We start from the raw sequence: 20796 nt of genomic DNA, 5'->3' as shown, positions 1-20796 counted from the left end.
CTTCAAGAACCACTACGGCACCAGGAATAGAGGGGCCCAATGTGCTAGAATTGGCGACGAGTAGCCCAGGACCGAGTACAATGAAGAGGAATTCTTGATACATCAAGAGCCACCCCGGCTCTCGTCTGCTAAAGGTTTGCACTGAAAATGCGTGCCAGTTATAGCTTGGTTTGAAACTTGACGGACAATATATCAAAACAGATTTATCAAAATTATTTAATAATTGGAAAAATCCAAGTTAGACCGTCTTGAGCCACGAACGTAGATTTGACGCAGGGTGAATTTTGTTCCATCATTTAAAATATTTGAAGAATTAAATTCACAGATTGTTGTAGATGTATCAAATTGTAACATTTGATATCTATATACGAATTCTATAGGAAGGTTCGTAGTATCAATATTAATGGGAGGGACTGTAGCTGTAGATGTATAGATGTATCATACACCAAACCCCAACGCCAAGGACACCAACGTATCCTGAAACACAGACCCATCATATTTGTTTGTGAAGCTCGAATTTCTATATTTTTGGCAATGACATACGCTTTTCTAGCTAAAAATTCAGGTACAAAAAAGTGACTTTAGAGAGCATTTACAGAAAAAAAACTTTTGAATGACGAGCACACATGGCTTTAATTATGGCAAAATTTGATGAGCAAATTGAACATGTTGATGCAGAATGGCTAGAATGCGACGAGTTGAGTGTTGGTAGAGCGAACAGCAAAAGTGAAAATTACCTTTCATACAGAAATTAGAATGCAACAACTGGACATAAGTGACTCCCTCGGGGGACACCGGAAGTGACAATAAATGGTGCCAATGTAAGAAAGTCGACTTCTACTCTTTTGGTTGGTCAGTGAGGTAGAAATTAATACATTAAAGAAATTAAAAACAACAGTTCTGGATTCTGAAAAAAAACAAGGACGTCTTTTTGACTGAACTTCGTTAAAAGTTAAATGTAGAAAAACCTTTTTCTTTTTGAACATCTTAAGGAAGAAAAGGTTTAAAAAAAATCTAAAACTGAAAGAGTAGAAAGTAGATTTTGAACGCTTATAAAACTTGCATCCAACTTTCAGAAATTTTTCTACGAATTGATTCGCAAACTGGCTGTTGTGGATCAACCTTCGTCCGTGGAATTATATCAGTGTTGGACAAAACAGTAAGACCAACGCTCGTCAAATCATCCCATGCTGTGATATTAAAAAAATTGCCCATTTAAGCAAATAAAGGTGCCAAAAAATAAGCGATAAAAATGGGACCAAAACTTACTTTTCTTGGCAAACTGTTTCGCTTGGCCCAACTTTCTTTAGGCTCCTACCGACGAGCTGCTTTTCTTAACAAGCCCCGTCTCTGAATTATTTTAGAACTCACTGGCAAGCTCAGCTCATTCATCATCTTCGATGCTACTTTGGACGGATCATTGAATTGGACAACCGTCATCCTTACTTGTGGTTTCCCGGGGACGGTCATTTGCCTGGCGAGGTTTTGGGTCACCGAGAGCATTGAAAGCGAATATTTTTGGTTTACTAAGAAAGGCTACGATCTCTCGTTGGGTTTTACCTCGCTTGGCTATTTCACGAACAACTGCCCGCTGGGTTTCCGTGCTGTGATAGTTTCGGCTTGCGGGCTATTTTTCCAACATCACTAAATGTATCAACACTTCGAAAAAGAACTTAATCAGGAAAAATATGAATTTAATCACAAAATCAGATTAAAATCGAGATTGGTCTTATTTGTTTTCGCACAATTTTTAAAGCATGTGCAGCTTTCGATGTTCCGGACAAGTTCCGGGGGTACAACTTGCTTGCAGACTCATCATCTGTTTGTGGACTTTAAGGCAGCGTACGATTCAGTCAAACGAAATGAGCAGTGACAGATAATGCTATAATCTGGTTTTCAGAAGAACCTAATTACGCTGATTCGTGCGACACTGGATGGGTCAAAATCATGCGTCAGAACAGCGGGTGAGACCTCAGCCGCTTTCGTGACGTTGGATGGACCGAAGTAAGGGGATGTACTCTCTAACCGAAGATGCAATACGAAGAGCAAATGTGGAAAGGAATGAGACTATTATCACGAACTCTTACATGCAAAGTCCTATAGAACCGGTTTTCAATTAGATTCTTTTTAGTCACCTTCATAATTTTGTGTTTCATACATTTTAAAGCCATTCAACCAAATGGAATGGTTTAATAATATGACCTTCATTTTGATTGACCTTAGAACGCTTTCTAAATACGAACTGAAATTTTACAAAAAGCGGTTTCGTCGAAGCAAACAATAATTTTCACACGTTTCTTCCGTAACGGACTGGACCGAAATCAGCGAGGTTTTCGTACAACTATTGGAGAAACCTACTAGAAGCTAAAATTTATCTCAACCCATGCAATCCGTCGATTTTCGTTCTTCAACCAATCGCGAGCACTGTGCTCGTGCTGCTGAGGTTTGCTTTCTTTAGCAAAAGGTGTTCAATTTCAACAAACCCAGCCTCCACCAGCAGCCTTGCATCACAATCGTTGGTTTCGTGTTTTCTGGGAATCAAATTAGCGAGCGAAAAAAAACTAAATACTCACACACAAGAGAGCAGCAGCACACGGGAAGGAGCAGGGTGAAGCATTCGTCTTTGGAAAGACAATGTTGTTTCACAGGGTGACTGGAAATTCTCAGCCACGCAGGCCCATTATATTTAGAACTAATGTCTACCTTAAAACAAATCCTCAACTTACTTATTTGAAACATTGTAAAATAAGGTAATTTAGCAAACAGCAGGCACCCTGTATCGTTGATGTTGTTCGTCAGGTGGATTGAACTGGATTTGAGCCGGGTTCCCGTGAATTCGTGTGTATTCCAGCCCAGCAGCGCCAGCGCAGCGCACAAGTTTTCCCTAGACCCCAACCGAGCGCGAGTTGAGCTGCTTATGGTTTTAATTTATGCGAATTTGTAACTTGCAGATCCTCAAACAAATCAACAGCTCTGTCGCCTTCTGGCAGTTTCCAGCCAGCGATCTGTTGTTGCCATGGGGAAATGATCTTTGATATTTCGGTTTGCGTCAGTTTCGATAAAACTGCAAAGCAGTAAAGGTTATTATACCGGTCGCTGCGAAGAAGAGGTAAAACGGGTTTTCGCATACTTGTGGAAGCACTTGCTGAAATGGTCTAGACTGAATGACAGGGACAGAATCGAACTTTTATTCCAGCAGATTTTGCTATTGTTCGGTCGACACGTTGCAAAAGCACATTTCCAGCAACGATGAAAATTGTATTTCAAACATGATTGCAAATAATGTACTTTCAAGCAAGCAACTCGTGTGCGTTTGCGTGACGTTATTTTCCCAAGAGGGCGGCGTGTTGTCGAAATATTCAACCAAACTTCGCTCTCTCGCACAAGCGAACAAACAGATCTATGATTCATCCGCCGCGTAGCACTATTATTTAATTGATAAACAGACGTGGCACACATTTGCTGCTCTCCAGTAAAACTCCAGCAAACAACACTAGCTGCAGGCACATTTTGTTTGCAATAGTCACGGTGATTGAGTCACTGTCGCGGGTTCTGTTCCAGCCGTCTGCTGCGGAATGCCAACGCAGCTGCTGCAGCAGAAAGACATCGTCAACGAACGTCACCATCGCCGTCGCCGTCGCCGTGGCATCCTCTCAACGATCCGTCCATTGTTCGTTTCCCACGAAACATTCGCGGAGTACTTGGCCCCCGACGACGACGGGTGTCAGTTTTAGACACAACAATCGAGAACATGCCTGCCTGCTACACTTCCGGTCAAAAGTTTAGAATCCATTTCCTGATCACCAGCGAAGAGGCAAGTAGGAAAAATTATTCTGTTCTCTTGAGAAACCAATAAATTGTAGATAGATAGAACGCTAAAAAACTATCGACACATTAAACAACCAGATTTAATGTTCTAACCGGAGATGTAATCGTTTCTGCAACTTTGTCGGTTGGCATGTAGTTGGGCGTATTGTTAACCGTTTGTTTTCAATGTTTTACAACTCGGTTATGAGGCAATTTGTGCGTACCGACAACGAAATGCCACGAAATACACGGCCAAATGTCAACGACAATAGCGAAAATGTCAGCACCAAACGACAACGTTAAAAGCGCGCTTTTGCTTCACCCCGGTCGAGCATCCTTACCACGCCACGACGGACGGCGATAAACGTTTCTATCTAATCGTCTGAAGGACGTTCGACTGGATATAAGCACAGCACAATAGGTCTTGTCTTTCTCACCGCTTGACAGGAAACGCTCGATTAGATGCTGCCTGCCCCAAACAGCTGTGGGAATCTTCGCAGCACGAATTCGGCGATGTAGAGATACGGTAGGTGAATTCGAACGAAATTGATCAGGAGGATGAAATTGATCAGAAAGATTAACAGCGGAAACGCACCCATTTTGCTATGTTTTGCAGGCGGGCCAGGCCAGGCACAGGCAGCGAAAGCAACAATGAACGCTTCTCGCAAAGTAATTTAGCCAATGATTTCGGGTTATTTGTTGTTAGCTGAATTAATTTCATCTAGCAGTTAATTTATTGGCTTTTCAAATTATAAATTTCTATTCTATGGCGTCATACTTAACTCGTGAAATACGCTTATTAGAGTAATAAAACAATATATCATACAGTCAGCATTAAACTAAAATGTCCTGATTGTATGTAGAAGCAACAAGGGAGATGTAAATTTGAGAAACAGTGTGTCGAAAATGTTCATTAACTCGAAAGCAACTCTGCAAGATTTGAGTACAATCCTTGCACACTTTCTGCTTTATCTGATAACATTAGGTTGACCTACAAAGTTATCAAAAAGCGTTCATTTGAAAGCCACAAAAACAACCTTTTGCTCATGCTATATTAAAAACAGAACAAGAATTACAGTTTATTCAATTCTCATTGAATGTTTTATGACATCGAAAACTAAATATTGAAATTTTTTGCGTTGATTCGTTTAATCCTTTGGGCCGAACTAATAGCCGGACTTTAGATGAACCTGTATCAAGAAGGTGATAATTGTGAAACAGCGTTTACCTAAGTCTGGGTTTCGAAGCGATTTCTACTGTTATAAACTGTAGAACTCTCATAGCATATTGCATTTAAATAGCGTGAGCCCATTACATTGTCCCTCACAGAGCCCATTTAGGCTCAGTTTATTTATTATATATTAAAGCTTTATGAAACTATTTTTAATTGCTAATAGCAGAACTGCCACAAGCATAGAATTCTCAATCATCAATTTTTTTTAAAGAAACACACTTAAAAAAAAGCGCCGAAGTCGGCTAAATTTTGCCGAGATTTGGACAGCCGAGCATTCGGTAAAATTTTTTATGATACCAAACGTTAGTAAAGATCCGTAAACGTCGATTTGCAAAACCGAAATTTTTACCGAACGCTCGGCTGTCCAAATCCCGGCAAAATTTAGCCGACTTCGGCACTTTTTTTTTAAGTGTGAATATTTTTTATTGCTTTTCTTAGGATTTGAAGTTTGTTCTAATTTATTCTTTTAAAACTTTATGTATCTCAGTCTGTATATATATAAAAATAAGCGTGAGTATGTTTGTATGTATTTTCCACCATAACTCCAGAGCGCCTTGACTGATCTCCACCAAACTTGGCACACATATTCCTTGATATAAGGGAATTAGCACTGGGGGGTTGATAAGAGAAAGGGGTTCGTAACAGGGCAGGGAGAAGGCCATAACTCCGAAATACCTGGACGGTTCTTCACCAAACTTGGCATACATGTTCCTTGACATAAGGGAGTCAGCACTGAAGGGTTGACAAGAAGAGGGGGGATGGGGGTTCATAACACGAGGGGAGGCCATAACTCCGAAACACCCGGACGATTCTTCATCAAACTTAAGGGGATCAGGACTCAGGGGATTGACAAAAGTGTGGGGTTCTTAACAGAGGGGAGGCCATAACTCCGAAATGCCCGGACAATTCTTCATAAACTATGCACACATGTTTCTTGACAACCATTGTTTTGTTTCCATTATAGCGATTTTCATTGATACCTTCACCGATACAAAATTAGCTACGTGTCAGAAGGGGGACCTGACTGGGAAGGAACCGACAGGTAGGGGGACGAGAAACGTAAGTATGAATGTATGTCCCGCCATAGCTCCGGTACTTCTGGACTGTTCTTCATCAAACGTCGTTTGTCAAACACATGTTTTTGGCAGGATTCTTTTATGCCGGGAAGTCGACAAAAAAGGAGGACGGTCACTTACAAAAGGGGAGAAAGGTTCAAATGGGTAAAGGGGTCCGTTTCTCTTGAATTTCATTTGAAACTATGGCAGTTGTATTATTTCTGAAAGGGGGAGGATCAAAAACGTAAAAAAGGCTTTGTGTCGATTTATAGGTGTTATCGAGAAGAAGGCAGATTTACATGTGGTTGGCACATATTCAAATGAAAAAAAGGGTTTTGTTTTTTCCATTATGAGAGTTTTCGTTACAAAATCAGGTGTACAAGTGTCTTAGTGACAAAGGGGCCCCAAGTGAGGTCGGGCAACCAGCTAGTTTTATATATTAAAAGCTTAAATCGTTCCGTATTGAATACGTTAACGTTAGGCGTGTTTTATTTTCGCTAGGCGACGTGTACAACTGATCCGTTAACGTTTCTTTAGCATGTATCTAATCTGGTCGCCGCCGACAATAACACGAGTAAAAAGATTAAACAACGTATTCGAACAGAAAGTCGAGCCTCCTTTTCCCTCCGTAAGACGCTTCGACCAAGGAGCATACACCTGGAGCAAGGAGCAGTGACTTTGCTTCCGGAGGACACACGTGCACTTCCTGCCGTATTTGAACAAAAAATGCTGCGGACTATTTTTGGCGGAGTACAAACGGAAAGCGAAGAGTGGCGTAGGTGTATGAACCACGATTTGCAGGCACTACTTGTAGAGGTTTAATTCGCGAATCTTTAATTCAAACGTTAAATCCGTACTGCTGTATGCCTGCGAAACGTGGTGTTTCTCAGCGGAGACAACGCAAAAACTGCAGGTATTCATTAACCGGTGCCTGCGATACATCATTCGTGCCTGGTGGCCTGATAATTGGATATCCAATGAGGAACTCCATCGTCGGTGTCATCAACGGCCGATAGCCACAGAAATTCGTGAACGTAGGTGGAAGTGGATCGGACACACCTTGAGGAAAGGAGCGAACGAGGTTTGCAGAGCAGCACTCGACTGGAATCCACAAGGACAGCGTAGAAGAGGCAGACCCAGAGACTCATGGCGACGGAGCTTAGCCAACGACATCCGGACTGTAGACGAGAACCTGTCCTGGCGACAGGTAAAAGCCATGGCGGGTAACCGTCAGCAGTGGAGATCTCTGATTTCATCCCTTTGTTCTGCCGGACCGGCGGCCATGGACACATAAGTAAGTAAGTAAACTTGTAGAGGTTCCCATCATACACCTGGCGAAAGTTGGGAGACTACGGACGCCCGGCAACGTCATAAGCATACCGGCAGACTGTACAGTGAAATCGGTTCTCTTCAAGAACCCCACCAGGAATACGGGGCGTGCTAACTAGACGGTTCGACCAGGTTGAAGCCGACTTTCGTGTGTCAAGACGCTCAACGGATTGGCGACGAGTAGCCTAGGATCGAGTGCAGAAGAGAGGAATTCTTGATACGACAAGAGTAATCCCGGCTCTATGCTGTTAGAAGAAGAAAAAGCTATTCTTTGGCTGTGTTTCAGCAGATTGCTATGTGCAGAGATCATCTATTCCGTTCCGCATGTACGATAGCCAGTTCTGTGAACAAGCATCTCATGGTGTTGAAAAACACCGTTATTTATCGCTTGAATTTTGCTTCTTGTGCAAAGTTGGCGTGAAGATCGGTTAAGTAGTTCATTCTTACGATTATTTATTCCAACTTGTGCCGGTTATCGTAGCTTATTCTGAACTTTCGAATGGATCTATCTGATCCATCGGAAATGCCTGATGGTTCCCCACTAATTTCAAACGTAAATGCAGCTTATGAGCTATACATATGCCTGTCCGTATAGTGGATATTGACAGCGTATTCAGCGATCCTAGTTTGACCGTCAAGGACCTGCTAGACTTTGGTATTGCTCGGTTCAAGGATTATAATATCCAACCGGAATGGCTGCAGGTAATTTCATAAAATTTGACAACGACAACGATATTAATTTTTTTTTGAAACGGTGGTTCTACAATTGATGAAGGGACGGTAGGGGAAAGAAATGAAATTTTTTTGGTGAAGGAGGAGAAAGAGCGGAAAGGTGAGAAGAGGGGGGGATATTGGTAGCTACGCTTAACAAGTAGTTGTTTTGACTCCTATCTTTTGTCCAATGCTGGAAGGTGCATGGGTCGAACCAAGCTATAATCTGAGATCATAACCGGATTCGTACCCACAACACCCGCCAGGGCATGTGACGCGTACCCATGTACCTTTGAACCGCAAAGGCGCTGGATTGTTAAGCGTAGCTACCAATACCTCACGATCGGCGACTGATATCTGCATATAAATTGATAAAATCAAGCGGTCTTTGAAGAAACGCGCTAAACGGACCTTCGCAAAAATGCAAAAAAAAACGCTTCCTGAAACACAATCTCCACAAATATCATATAGAGCTTCATCATCTGATGTGTCAAAAACTGACGGATTTAAAGCAACCAGCAAAGAAAGTATTGTAGGATGTAAACCAAGATAGATGAAAACTTTTCTTAAAAGCCTTTTCCAGGTAGATTTTTTTCTGGGCTGCTGAGAAAATTTGCCTACATTTCAAAGAAATAAAATCTGCTGAAAAAATTGCTCACATTATTATATAAATTTTTTTAAATAAGTGACGTCCGAAAAATCGGAAAAGTTCCCTTGGAGGTTTGTTGCAAAATAGGAGATCTCAGTCTAATGATGTACTGATCTACTAATTCCAAAAATAGCCGCAAAATAGATTGATAACGTCTTGATTTTTGAATATCATGCAGAGTTTTCAACTTTGCATACTACTGGACTGCTTTGTAGCAATAAAAAACCAGTTTTCGATTTCTTTCCTGGCTGTTCGCTTTAATCTAAAACTTAAATGCATAAAAATATATGCTGGGTTGTTTTGAATGAAACTCTATTACCCAGAAGTCCATTTTGTACTTCAGTCAAAATTTCGTTGGTACAAGATTGTTTTCTTGAAGTACACCATACAAATTTTTTTACACTTAGTCAATTTATTACAATATTTAACCACTCGATTAGTCACCATTGTATAGTCTACAAAGCTCCCAGATGTGTAATGTTTATTAAAGAAAAAAACCTGACGTGAGATTTCACCAGTTTCTTAAATAAAGAATAATTTTTGTAACACTCATCCAGTGCAGATAACATCTCGCAAAACGTCCCAGGAAACGGCAAAACCAGAAAGCATCAGCAAAAAAAAATCACTATAGCCAATTGGGTAGGACTTTTCTCGCGCGACACAAAAGTGATTGGCCGTTCTTGGCTCCGTTTGGCATTTGACGTTTCTGACGTGGTTTCTCGTTTGTTTTTTTTTTCGCGAACCTAAAAAAGTGTATGTAGGCTAGAGGGCAAAGAACCTGATCGCACAGCACAGAGACCAAAGAGAGCCGCCGCCCGTCCCGTCCCGTGTGGAACCGGTCCGTGCGAGTGGGAAATTCCACCTTGACTCGTCAAAACCTCTTTTCTCGTGGGATCGCGACTCCGACTCCGGTAGTTAGAGCTCGATGAAAGAGTTGCCAAAGCTAAGCTAACCGTTTAACGTCTTTTTGCTAAATGGTGTGTCAGTAGTAATGCTCGAGCAAAGTGAATGGACTTTCAGTTAACCGAATCCCACGATCTTTACGTTTAGAATGGTCATTTAGCTGATCGTGATCTGGGAATGTTCAATTTGTACATCGATTAGGCGTTGACGTAGAGCTGAACCAACAAGCAGACATTCGATTTCCTTCAAATGGGAATAAAGCCACATCTTTAAGAACCGTCCAGACAGTTATTAATATTTCATGTATGCACACCACACCATCCGAACTAGTAGCTGGCAGGGAGACAGAAGTGAAAAAAACAGGATTCCGCTGTCCCCGCATCATATGCTGTGTATAAAACATTGATAGCTAGAACGAGAAAAGAAACAGCACAGAAATACAAAAAGAGCATAACTAATCAAGGTCATTATTTGCACAGGGTACAATCAACTTTTCTGTGTGCCACTTGAAGCCGTGCCATCGCCGTGGACAGGCGACTAGCATGCGAGATCATATCGATGCTGCTGGACTGGGGATCGGTCTGGACTGGTCCGTCGTCTCTCGCTAACCAGTCGACCTAGCATTTGGTAGGCGACGACGGACGGCCGGCAGTAGTAAAAGCGGCAGAGGCAGGGTAGGGGCGCAAATTCACACACTCACACATGCCGTACTAAACCGCTCAGCTGAGTGCGAGAAGTGAGCAGCAGACGCGTGTGTGGACAGAAACCACTTGGACCGCAGATGGGGCGAAATAGGAGGAAGGACCGCTGGAACCAACCAGTCGCTTGCTGCCCAGGCTGCGTTTGGTGTCGGTTCGAGTGGACGGGGGCATTGGCATTGGAAAGGAAGATCTTTTTTTATTTAATTTTTTTTCTCTTGAATTACCGTGCTAACTTTGGGTATGCTATTTTTTCTTCATTGGTTGTCAGGGAAACACACGAGAAACGCCGCGTGTATGTCAAATTATATCTGATGCGATGTTTGATAAAGTTACCTTCTTCGAGAAGCCGTTAACTGAACGCATTTCTGATGGCTATTCAAATGGCAGAGGGCCTGCACGGGAGGATTTCTCGTACCAAAGCTCTAACCGGTGGAGTAAACAGGAGAACGAATTCTGATCTGATCGTGTTACGGGTATTGCTTTCGGGTGGCGTTAGGTTCACGTCACGAAAAATGCTTGAGTTCGATTTGGACATGAATGATTGTAGTTTCTGAACGAATGGCTTGGTTAGCAGAGCTCAAAAAGACATGTAAATATGTTTAATGTAATACGGCGCATTTCAAATGAATTAATAGTATTGAGGAAAAAAACACAATTTTCAATTGATTTTTTCTGAGATTCCTTTAGAGATCCTGACCGAAATATTTTTTTTATAGATAAAATATAGTACTTTCACCTAATGGTTGTCTGATTTGCGCGATGTTGCCCAAAATTGAAGAAAAAATTTGAGTATCGCATTTTTTTTTTCATTTATTAAATATGCGTTCTAGCGACAAACAGTCGTCAGAGAAAATGTGTATGTTAGCATACTGAATAACTTTGTAGAACACTCGAAAACAATAAAACACATAAACAATAAACGGTCACCCTAATAGCGCAAAAAGATGCGCTATATTTTATTATGAAACTTTTCCGAAGACACCACCCTTGAAACATTACACATTTTTCACCCAATTGTTAAGGTCCACATTTTTGCGAATCCGGACCACCGTACGCTGCAAGAAGGCAATTATTTCACTACCAATTGCGTCAAAAACGTTCTAACTGTAGGGTATAAATACCAGAAGAGTTTTACGAGCATCAGTAATACTGAAAGTTTCAAAAATTCAATCCACAATATTTGAAAATTCTCAAAAGTTCAGATTCTGGCTAACATTTTGCTAGGAATATGGTATAAATACAATTTTGCAATCCCTGGAGGAGCTTGCTATGGATTTTCTGCAACACTTCTTGATTTCTTAGTACCAGCCATTCTGCTTTGAGATGTCTTCAGTCCTTTCATGGACAGTCTAGAGGTAGAAAGATTTTTTCTTTTCCTATAGTGTCCAGCAAAGGCAAAAGTATTTTCACGTTCACGTCAATTTAAAAAAGAAACAATACTCAATATGTCATGATTCAGCTATTTTCAATTAGTTCTATCTTTGATGCAGCTAAACTTTCTGTCGAATTTCTATTGCTATTGCAAAATTATTTATTTATTTATTCTGCGGACATTTTACGCAGCTGCGACCAGTATTTTGATTCATTGTGACATCGTCCAGGTAAAGCAAAGCCTAGGTGCTACATTCCGTTATCGAAACTTGACCTTCTGTTTTTGTACGACAGACTTCGCAGCCAGCTGTTAGAGTAGACATCGTCCAGGTATTTTACTGTATTCCACACTTCGTTCTTTCGGCTTCTTATTCGTGTTTAAGTGTCGGTGTTTTCACCCTTTTTCTTTAATGTTTTACTACTAATCTCATTCCTAGAATTAGGAAGTGTCGCAAACTAGTTATAATCCGATCTTGGACGCATTATGACTGTAGCCCCGGCAAAATGCATCAGGGCAACCTGACTAGGAAACGAAGCTAGTTATCACTCTTATCACTTGCCCTGGCAAGTGCCTTTATTGTAGGTACAGGTATACAGGTACGTACCCTCATTAGTACGTATCCTCGATAGCACGTACCCCCAATAATACCTGCCTCGATTGTACGTATATTTTCCAACAATCAAATTTTTGGTATATTTTAATATTTGCACCGAGCATAGGTCCGACGCACCGACAATAGGTTTTCATGCTTATAAATTTGTATAAAATCTGACTGAAAATAGACCCCCACCCGTGCGTCACGCCTTTGCCTTTCGTAGCAATGAGTTCGACAAAGCGGGGGGACAGTCAACAGTGCTAAAAAAGCTCGAGTTTTTGACGTAGGACTACGTTTTATGGCAAGGTTTGAGATAGGGTGTCATTCCAAAAAATCAAAAAATGCGAGCGTCACGAAAATATGAATGATTTTGAACGCTAACAGCTGTGCTTTTAGATACCAATCGACTCATAATAGATGTAGCCATTATATGATTTCTATTATAACTTTATTTTCAATCACCAATTAGGCCATTACAAATATTTTAAAAAGTTTCAAGGTCAAATATCCCCATACATTTTCTTCGTGGTCGCCTTGCTTCACTGACATGCCCGACAGTTAAATATACCATCTGTTTACCGTGATTTCGATTACCTTCCTTTAAGAAAATCAGAGGGGTTGTGTACAAGACACGACCGCATATATAGGTGACGCAGGACTACGTAAGTCTCTTTGTAGTGATAGTGGCATGTAATCACAGAGAACAGACTACCAGGTAATTGACAAAAAGTGTGTAAAAGGTTTTTATGTAATCTACGAGTAATCCTTCAATAGAGCACCCCTCGAGCAGTACGTGGCAAACTAAATCTTGATGTCGCTGCCATCGCTGCTATGTAACTCCAGCACAAAGAAATATTGATAAAGGTACATGAATATTTTTTAATGCGTTTGGCAAACTATTTCTGGAGGGCGCTACCGATAGATTTTACACACAAAAAATCGATTACTTCCTTCGAGCCTGTTAATCTGTTCTCTGTGATGTAATCATGCTTGTAATCATTCGATTCTTCATGTATACATGCTATATGCAACATATATACATGCTACATGCGTTGTATGTAACATTTATCAAAATAGTAACATTGCATACGTTCAATTCTCAAAAGATTGTGCATTTGAAAACAATTTAACAAAATCAAGAACACAAACTATTGCTTTCCCGCTACCTTACTGAAATTAAAGATTGTTTTTATTATCCATGGTTTCCCACGTTCAAGGAATTTTACCAATTCAATCCTATTTTATCAACAGCACATCTTTTCACTACACTTCTAATGAAACGGCAAGCATATGTATTCATACAGAGTCGTATTATAACCGAACACTACAGCTGTGGCACATTTTTCCAACACAGATATCAAGTTCGCCGAGGTTTAATCGTCTCGCAGTAAAGAATTTGCGATCTGTTGGGGCAATGAACTTGTAATTTTTTCTGGCACACTTCCCTAACACAGACATCAGATTGGACTAGGTTTAATCGCGTTCGTAAGAAATCTGTTAGCACAAGGGGGCTTTGATACTATCTCTGGCGTACTTCCCAAGCAAGGACATCAAAATAGTCTAGGTTTAACCACGGTGTTAAGAAATGTTGTTGAAATGAGGAAACTTTGTCACTTGCTTTGGCTTACTTCCCAAGCACAGATGTCAAATTGGTATAGGTTTAGATCATCGTAAAGAATCTTCCAACCAATCACGAAGCGAGAATTTTGGTAAAACATAAGTTCATTATTTTCAATTTTTCAATAGTTCAACATCAAGAATCCATACTTTTCTTCTTTTGGGTCAATTCTTAGAAGATTTTCCGATCGATTGGTGTAAGAATATTGAAAATCGATCGGAAAACCGCTGAGCTATTAGCGCTCAAAACCTTTCATTTTTCGTGACGCTCGCATTTTTCGATTTTTTGGAATGACACCCTATCTCAAAACTTGCCGTAAGACGTAGTCCTACGTCAAAAAAAATCAGAGGGGTTGTGCACAAGACACGACCACATATATAGGTGACGCAGGACTACGTAAGTCTCTTTGTAGTGATAGTAGCATGTATTCATGCTTGCAATCATTAGATTCTTCATGTATACATGCTATATGCAACATATATACATGCTACATGCGTTGTATGTAACATTTATCAAAGTAGTAACATTGCATACGTTCAATTCTCAAAAGATTGTGCATTTGAAAACAATTTAACAAAATCAAGAACACAAACTATTGCTTGCCTACTGCCTTGCAGAAATTAAAGATTGTTTTTATTACTAATGGTTCCCCACGTTGAAGGGATTTTACCAATTCAATCCTATTTTATTAACAGCACATCTTTTCACTACACTTCTAATGAAACGGCAAGCATGCGTATTCATACAGAGTCATATTATAACCGAGCACTACAGCTGTAGCACATTTTTCCAACACAGATATCAAATTCGCCGAGGTTTAATCGTCTCGCAGTAAAGAATTTGCGATCTGTTGGGACAACGAACTTGTGTCATTTTTTTTGGCACACTTCCCTAACACAGACATCAAATTGGACTAGGTTCAATCGCGTTCGTAAGAAATCTGTTGGCACGAGGGGGCTTTGTTACTCTTTCTGGCGTACTTCCCAAGCAAGGACATCAAAATGGTCTAGGTTTAACCACGGTGTTAAGAAATCTTGTTGAAATGAGGCTACTTTGTCACTTGTTTTGGCTTACTTCTCAAGCACAGATATCAAATTGGTATAGGTTTAGATCAACGTAAAGAATCTTCCAACCAATCACGAAGCGAGAATTCTGGTAAAACATAGGTTCATTATTTTCAATTTGTCAATAGTTCAACATCAAGAATCCATACTTTTCTTCATTTGGGTCAATTCTTAGAAGATTTCCCGATCGATTGGTGTAAGAATATTGAAAATCGATCGGAAAACCGCTGAGCTATTAACACTCAAAACCTGTCATGTTTCGTGACGCTCGCAATTTTCGATTTTTTGGAATGACACCCTATCTCAAAACTTGCCGTAAGACGTAGTCCTACGTCAAAAGTGACAACTTTTCCCCGTCGCAACAGGTTGAAAATTCTTTACGATGCTCAGACTAACGTTATTTTGAAATCTGTGCTTGGGAAGTATGCCATAAAATGCCATTTAGGAAATTTAAACTTGTCTTCTTGTATTAAATGTATAGCAATGTTTTGGAGCATTTATTACAATACAGTAAATTAAAAATTTACGTTAGAAACATTTGCAAAGTGTCAAACTTTGTCGAATTGAACCTGCATTCGTAGTCCAACGTGAGCCCCCCGTTCGTGCGCCTAGGTACAGACCTTCATACTTTTTTCAGAACCAGGGAAATGCAATGATGTAATTCTGTAAAACTTCAAGCTGAAGAAAACTACTGTAATCCAGTCATTCATGAGTCAAAAAACGTCCTGTCTCATCTCTGAATAAGTTAAAGTTCAGGCAGTCGTCATTGAACTTTTCAAAATTTCAAAAGCGATTTTTATGTCCAAAATAATGATTATGTGCATGAAAATATATTCACTTCTTTCTTTATTCTATCAGAACACAATAGATACATTCATAAACTTAAAGCTCCAAAGCACCGAGTTAGTTTCGAGGCACGAAGCTGGTCTAGCAAGCCAATCGTCGTATGTTCGAAACTTGACTAGCCGGTGCTTGCTAGATAGAGCCAGTAGGATCATTGCACTAGCCCCGTAATTGTTCTGTACTCTGTTCTGTACTGTAAAAAAGGGTCAATTCTTAGAAAGCCGTTTAAGCCCAAAGCTTTGCTTTGCTAATATAATATCCTTAAATAAAAAAGAGTCAAACTTCGTTCATATTTGTTTGATTTGGCAAGCGATTTTTGAATGTAAATGAATGGGTGCTTCAAAGAAAATATCCTTATTTACAAGAATAAACACAAGCAGCGGTTGAAGTTATTGTTTATCGAAGATTTCTAGCTAGATTGGTAAAAAATGGTGACTGATTCATATTACTAGATCCCTTCAAAAAGTTTTAAGGAAATTTTCACCGGTCACTATTTAATGCGTCATAAGTGACATAGGATCCTTGTCCCACCTAAAGGAACAATGATCAATCGGACTGTAAGCTTACCGTAATCGTGCACCGGACAGATGTGCGAGTGCTGCGAGCCCGGTCCATAGTCGGCTGGATGCGGCAGGTAGTACGAATGTTCCGGATAATATTCCGGAGAATACGGAGCGCTTAGATAGATGCTGTGCCCGTTCACGTGACCATGGTGATGGGGCGATGACTGCAGATGCTGATGCGGATGATGCTGGTGCTGGGAGGATTGCTGCTGCTGTTGTTGTTGTTGCTGCTGTTGTGGTTGAGGTGAATTTTGCTGTTGTGGTTGCTGCGGGGAAAGTTGCTGTGGAGGCTGCTGTTGATGGCTATCCGATGAGGACGACAGCGAGGATGTGGAAGACGTTGGTGTTTGTGCTTGACTTATGTGATGGTTTAGATGCGCTGGTGATTCCGGAGAAGTCGAAACAGCTCTGCGTACCATGGTCACTAGTCCGACAGGTGGACAGTTCCCCAATAGGTTATGTCGTCCTCCTTACTAACTTTTGCTATACACTTATTCCTTTGACGTAAAACACTTTAATATCACAATTCTTGATTTGATTTGATACACACAGCACTACAGGCGACGAAATTTTCTTTTTCTACTCATTACACTTCACATATTTAAGGCCACTGCTTACTAGAAGGAAACTAAACTCGTTTAAACGCCTCCAGAAGCTGCTTTTGAGGCATGCTTATCACTAGCAGGCAACCAAAGCAGTTCCGTTTGAGTCCTGATAACAGCAAACTTCTTGTCTGTGCATTTCTCAAATACTCTTCACTATTGCTCTGGCGGAAAGAAGCAACAGCTCGTATACAACGGTATCATTCTCAGCGCTGGCTGTTATTTGGGCGAGAATGCCATCATCGCCACCATCATCATAATCATCATCATCATCATCGCAACCAAGCAGGAGCAACCAATGCGTCCCATATGTGGCCCACATTTGCTTTTTCTGGTTGTACCAGCCATCGCTATCTCATTCACTCGCAGCTCCGGCTAGATGAGAAAATGCACAAAACAATTTCTTCTTTCTTTCTTTTCTAATAATACACCCGCCTTCAGCCCCTAGCGGATCGAACTGGGAGGACCGGTTACTATGTGTGGGCGGTAGGTAGTGTGCGGAACTCGCCCGGAGGGGGAGGTGAATCTCTCTAAAGACGGTTATTTACAAATGCGCTGGATAGCTGGCTGTATAGCAGTAGAAGAAGTGTAGCATACACATTCCACATTCCGGCCACAATCAGCCAAGCAAACCGAAAACAACTGAACGAACGAAGAAAGCGTGTGCGTGTGCGCGAAACCATCGGAGTGTGCGTGTGCGTACGTATTCGGTGCGAAGACAAGAAATGCCGTTATCAATCAAAGCAAAAGAAAATTATGTTAAAAGGCATCAGAGGCAACCGCGGTTTTTTTCTCTTTCTCGCTCGCTCTCTCTCTCTGTCTAACTTGTTTATCGAACTCGAACCAAGTCGATGATGCTGAACTGTTTCTACGAACGAGTCGCTCACGCGTGCACAAAATACGGCAGCTAATCCCATTTGAACTAGGGCTCCTCCGGTCAATGATGGTTGACCGCCGCCATGCAATTCGTGCCGCTATTCGCACTGCACAGTGCGTTGTCACAATTGTCAATCGGCACACCACGGACGGACCATCGGCGACGGCGACGACTATTGTTGCCACTATAATATCTATACCGGTGCGGTGAGGCAGAGCATACCAAGCATATCAAAGCCCGAAGCGATCATTAAAGCTTTTGTTGAGCGGAGAAATAAAAACGTTCCCATTTCGGTACACGTTCAACATGAAGAGTTACCCTGCAGTTCGATTGATACGATTTTCTTAGCGTGGTATGCTGAGAAATCGAATTACGAGCGCCATAGAGAAGTGAAAATTTATTTTTTTACTGATTTTGGTGGTTTATGGTATAAAAATATCAATCCGTCGTTGAAAAGCTCGCGTGTTTTAATAGTTCATCAGTGTTGCTGAATTTATTCGAACCTAAGCCAACAGTTTGATGTCTTGATAGTAAAAAGTGCGTGCATTGCCTCCGTTTAAAAATTCACTGATTCTTCCTTCTTTTACACCTATCCTATCAAAGCCTTTTTTGCAAATGAATGCAGTGCAAATAAATGCCTCTCATCCATACAGATCAGCTGTATACCGCCAACCGGGTGACATTGGGGCACGGGGGTGAGATTGTGCCAAAAACCAGCAATGTTTGTTTATAAAAATAGATTCTATCTATGCAAACTGATGGAACTGATTAGCGAACGGTTTGGCCTAAAAAAGGTTTCAAACTTTAGGGTCAAAAATACTGATCATTCGGTATCAGCCCGTTGCATGATCAAATCAAAGATAAGATTTTATGAGATTTTACGACGCTTTCGTCACCCCATTGTAAAGCCTGGAGACGCCGCTACATATTTAGTAGCTGTCTATAAACCACGTACTCATTATTGGTTGCTGTGACCCCCCGATTGGTTTTTAACCTTACATTTTATTATGATTTGTAAGATGCGTCGTTTTAGGACGTCCCCCGAGTTCTAATAGCCCACAGGGTTCATGGTTGTCCCCATATGAACTTATTTATATTCATGTTCATGTTATTCATGTGTATTGTTCGTAGACACGCTATACTGTTTACTTATTAGGTATTTTATGTTTTTGGCACAATGTCACCACCTAGAAGGGGTGCGATTGTGCCAAAGTTCATGTAGTTTTAATATTATCAATGTTCATTGTAACTAAACCAACTTTATGGCAGTTGTAACAAGCATTGGAGTATATATTGACAGGCTTTGAAACAACTTAATCGCAAAATTGTGTATATAACAAGCTAAAGAACAAAAGCCTATGCTTTTTTGGCACAATCTCACCCCGGCAGACGGTAACCGATAACCTCGTTGTTGTCAGCAGTATGGAGCCGGACTGGCTCAAGCACGGACTGACTCGTCTCCATTCAACCGACAACGTTTGCACATAAATTCTGAAAATTAGCGCATAAATTCTTAAACTTAAACTCGCATAAACTTAAAGACGGCGATTCTAAAATTAACATAAAAAGCAGAGTAAATTTATGTAAAAACCGTGTGAACTGTCATTTTTTGTAAAACAAACACGTGAATTCCGAAAATTGCGTAAAAACCCATGTAAATACCAAAATTCACGTAAAACAAAATCGCGTGAATTGCAAAATTCGCCCAGGAAAACTGCGTAAAACCCGAAATTCAAGCAAAAAGCAAAGCCTTGGGCTTAAACGTCTTTTTATGGTTCCACCCTTCTTTATCGACAGACTTCACAGCCGGCTATTAGAGTACAGGACAGTTACGGGGAGGCAACAATCCTAACTAAATCGTGCGGATTCCGAAATTTGCTTCAAAAACTGCGTCAATTCCAAAATTCATGTGATAAAACAGCGTAAATTTCAAGATTTGTGTAAAATACCACGTAAACTCCGAAATTTGCGTTGAAAATCGCGTAAATTTCGAAATTTGCGTTAAACAATATCGCATGAATACCGAAATTTACAATGACTGTGTCAATTCCATAATTCGCGTAAAATATCACGTAATTCAGTGGTTCCCAAATGGGGGTAGCAAACTTTAGTTCGCTGCAGAATAGTATAGGGAAATCCATCAGGGGGTACGCGAACCGAAAAAAGGTTGGGAAGCGCTGACGTAAGTTCCTAAATTAGCATAAAAACCCGCGTAAATTCCGAAATACGCATAAAACAAAATCGCGTGTATTCTAAAATTCGCTAAAAAAGCTGGATAAATTCTAAAATTCGAGTAAAATATCACGTAAAAACCCACATAAAGTCCGAAATACGCATAAAACGAAATTGCCTGTATTTCCAAATTCCCCAAAAAGCTGACTAAACTAAAAAATTCGAATAAAATAACCAGTGAATTTCGAAATTCACGTAAAAACCCACGTAAATTCCCAAAATCACGTAAAACTAAATCGTGTGAATTTCAAAATTAATGTATTATGCCACGTACACTCCGAAATTCGCATTAAAAACTGCGAAAACTACGATATTCTTGTAAAATAATGTCGCGTGAATACCGAAATTCACGACATAAAACTGCGTCGATTCCATAATTTGCGTAAAATATCACGTATATTCCAAAGTTGACATTAAAACCTGCGTAAATTACGTTAATTTGCGTAAAATACTATGTAAATTTCAAAATGTGCATAAAAATCCTCGTACATTCCGAAGTTAGCATCAAAACTCGCGTAAATTCCCAAATTCGCGTTTAACAAAATCGTATGAACTCCGAAGTTCGCCCAAAAATTACGTAAAATCCAAAATTTGTGTAAAATACCAAGTAAATTCCAAAATATGCATAAAAACCCGCGTAA

The 20796-nt window shown here is 40.5% G+C and overlaps 1 protein-coding gene across 11 annotated transcripts in view; it reads right to left on the bottom strand.

The window, feature by feature from the left end:
• The window catches only part of LOC128742806 (fibronectin type III domain-containing protein 3B), a 94105-nt gene that overhangs the window by 28370 nt on the left and 44939 nt on the right, over nt 1-20796 (bottom strand). For 6 of the 11 annotated variants that reach the window (XM_053839274.1, XM_053839271.1, XM_053839270.1 and 3 more), the window contains one exon: nt 16449-17061. The exons of 3 other annotated variants lie outside the window; for them this stretch is intronic. In XM_053839274.1, coding sequence (XP_053695249.1) covers nt 16449-16863 — 415 coding nt within the window. In that variant the 5' untranslated portion in view covers nt 16864-17061. Of the gene's footprint in view, nt 1-16448; nt 17073-20796 lie in introns of all 11 variants that reach the window. 2 more of the 11 variants (XM_053839272.1, XM_053839273.1) reach the window with 1 other exon arrangement.

This window comes from Sabethes cyaneus, chromosome 3 (assembly GCF_943734655.1).
Source record: "Sabethes cyaneus chromosome 3, idSabCyanKW18_F2, whole genome shotgun sequence".
Lineage (NCBI taxonomy): Eukaryota > Metazoa > Arthropoda > Insecta > Diptera > Culicidae > Sabethes > Sabethes cyaneus.
The sequence above is the reverse complement of the archived record's forward strand: the minus strand, read 5'-3'. Positions and strand labels throughout refer to the sequence as shown.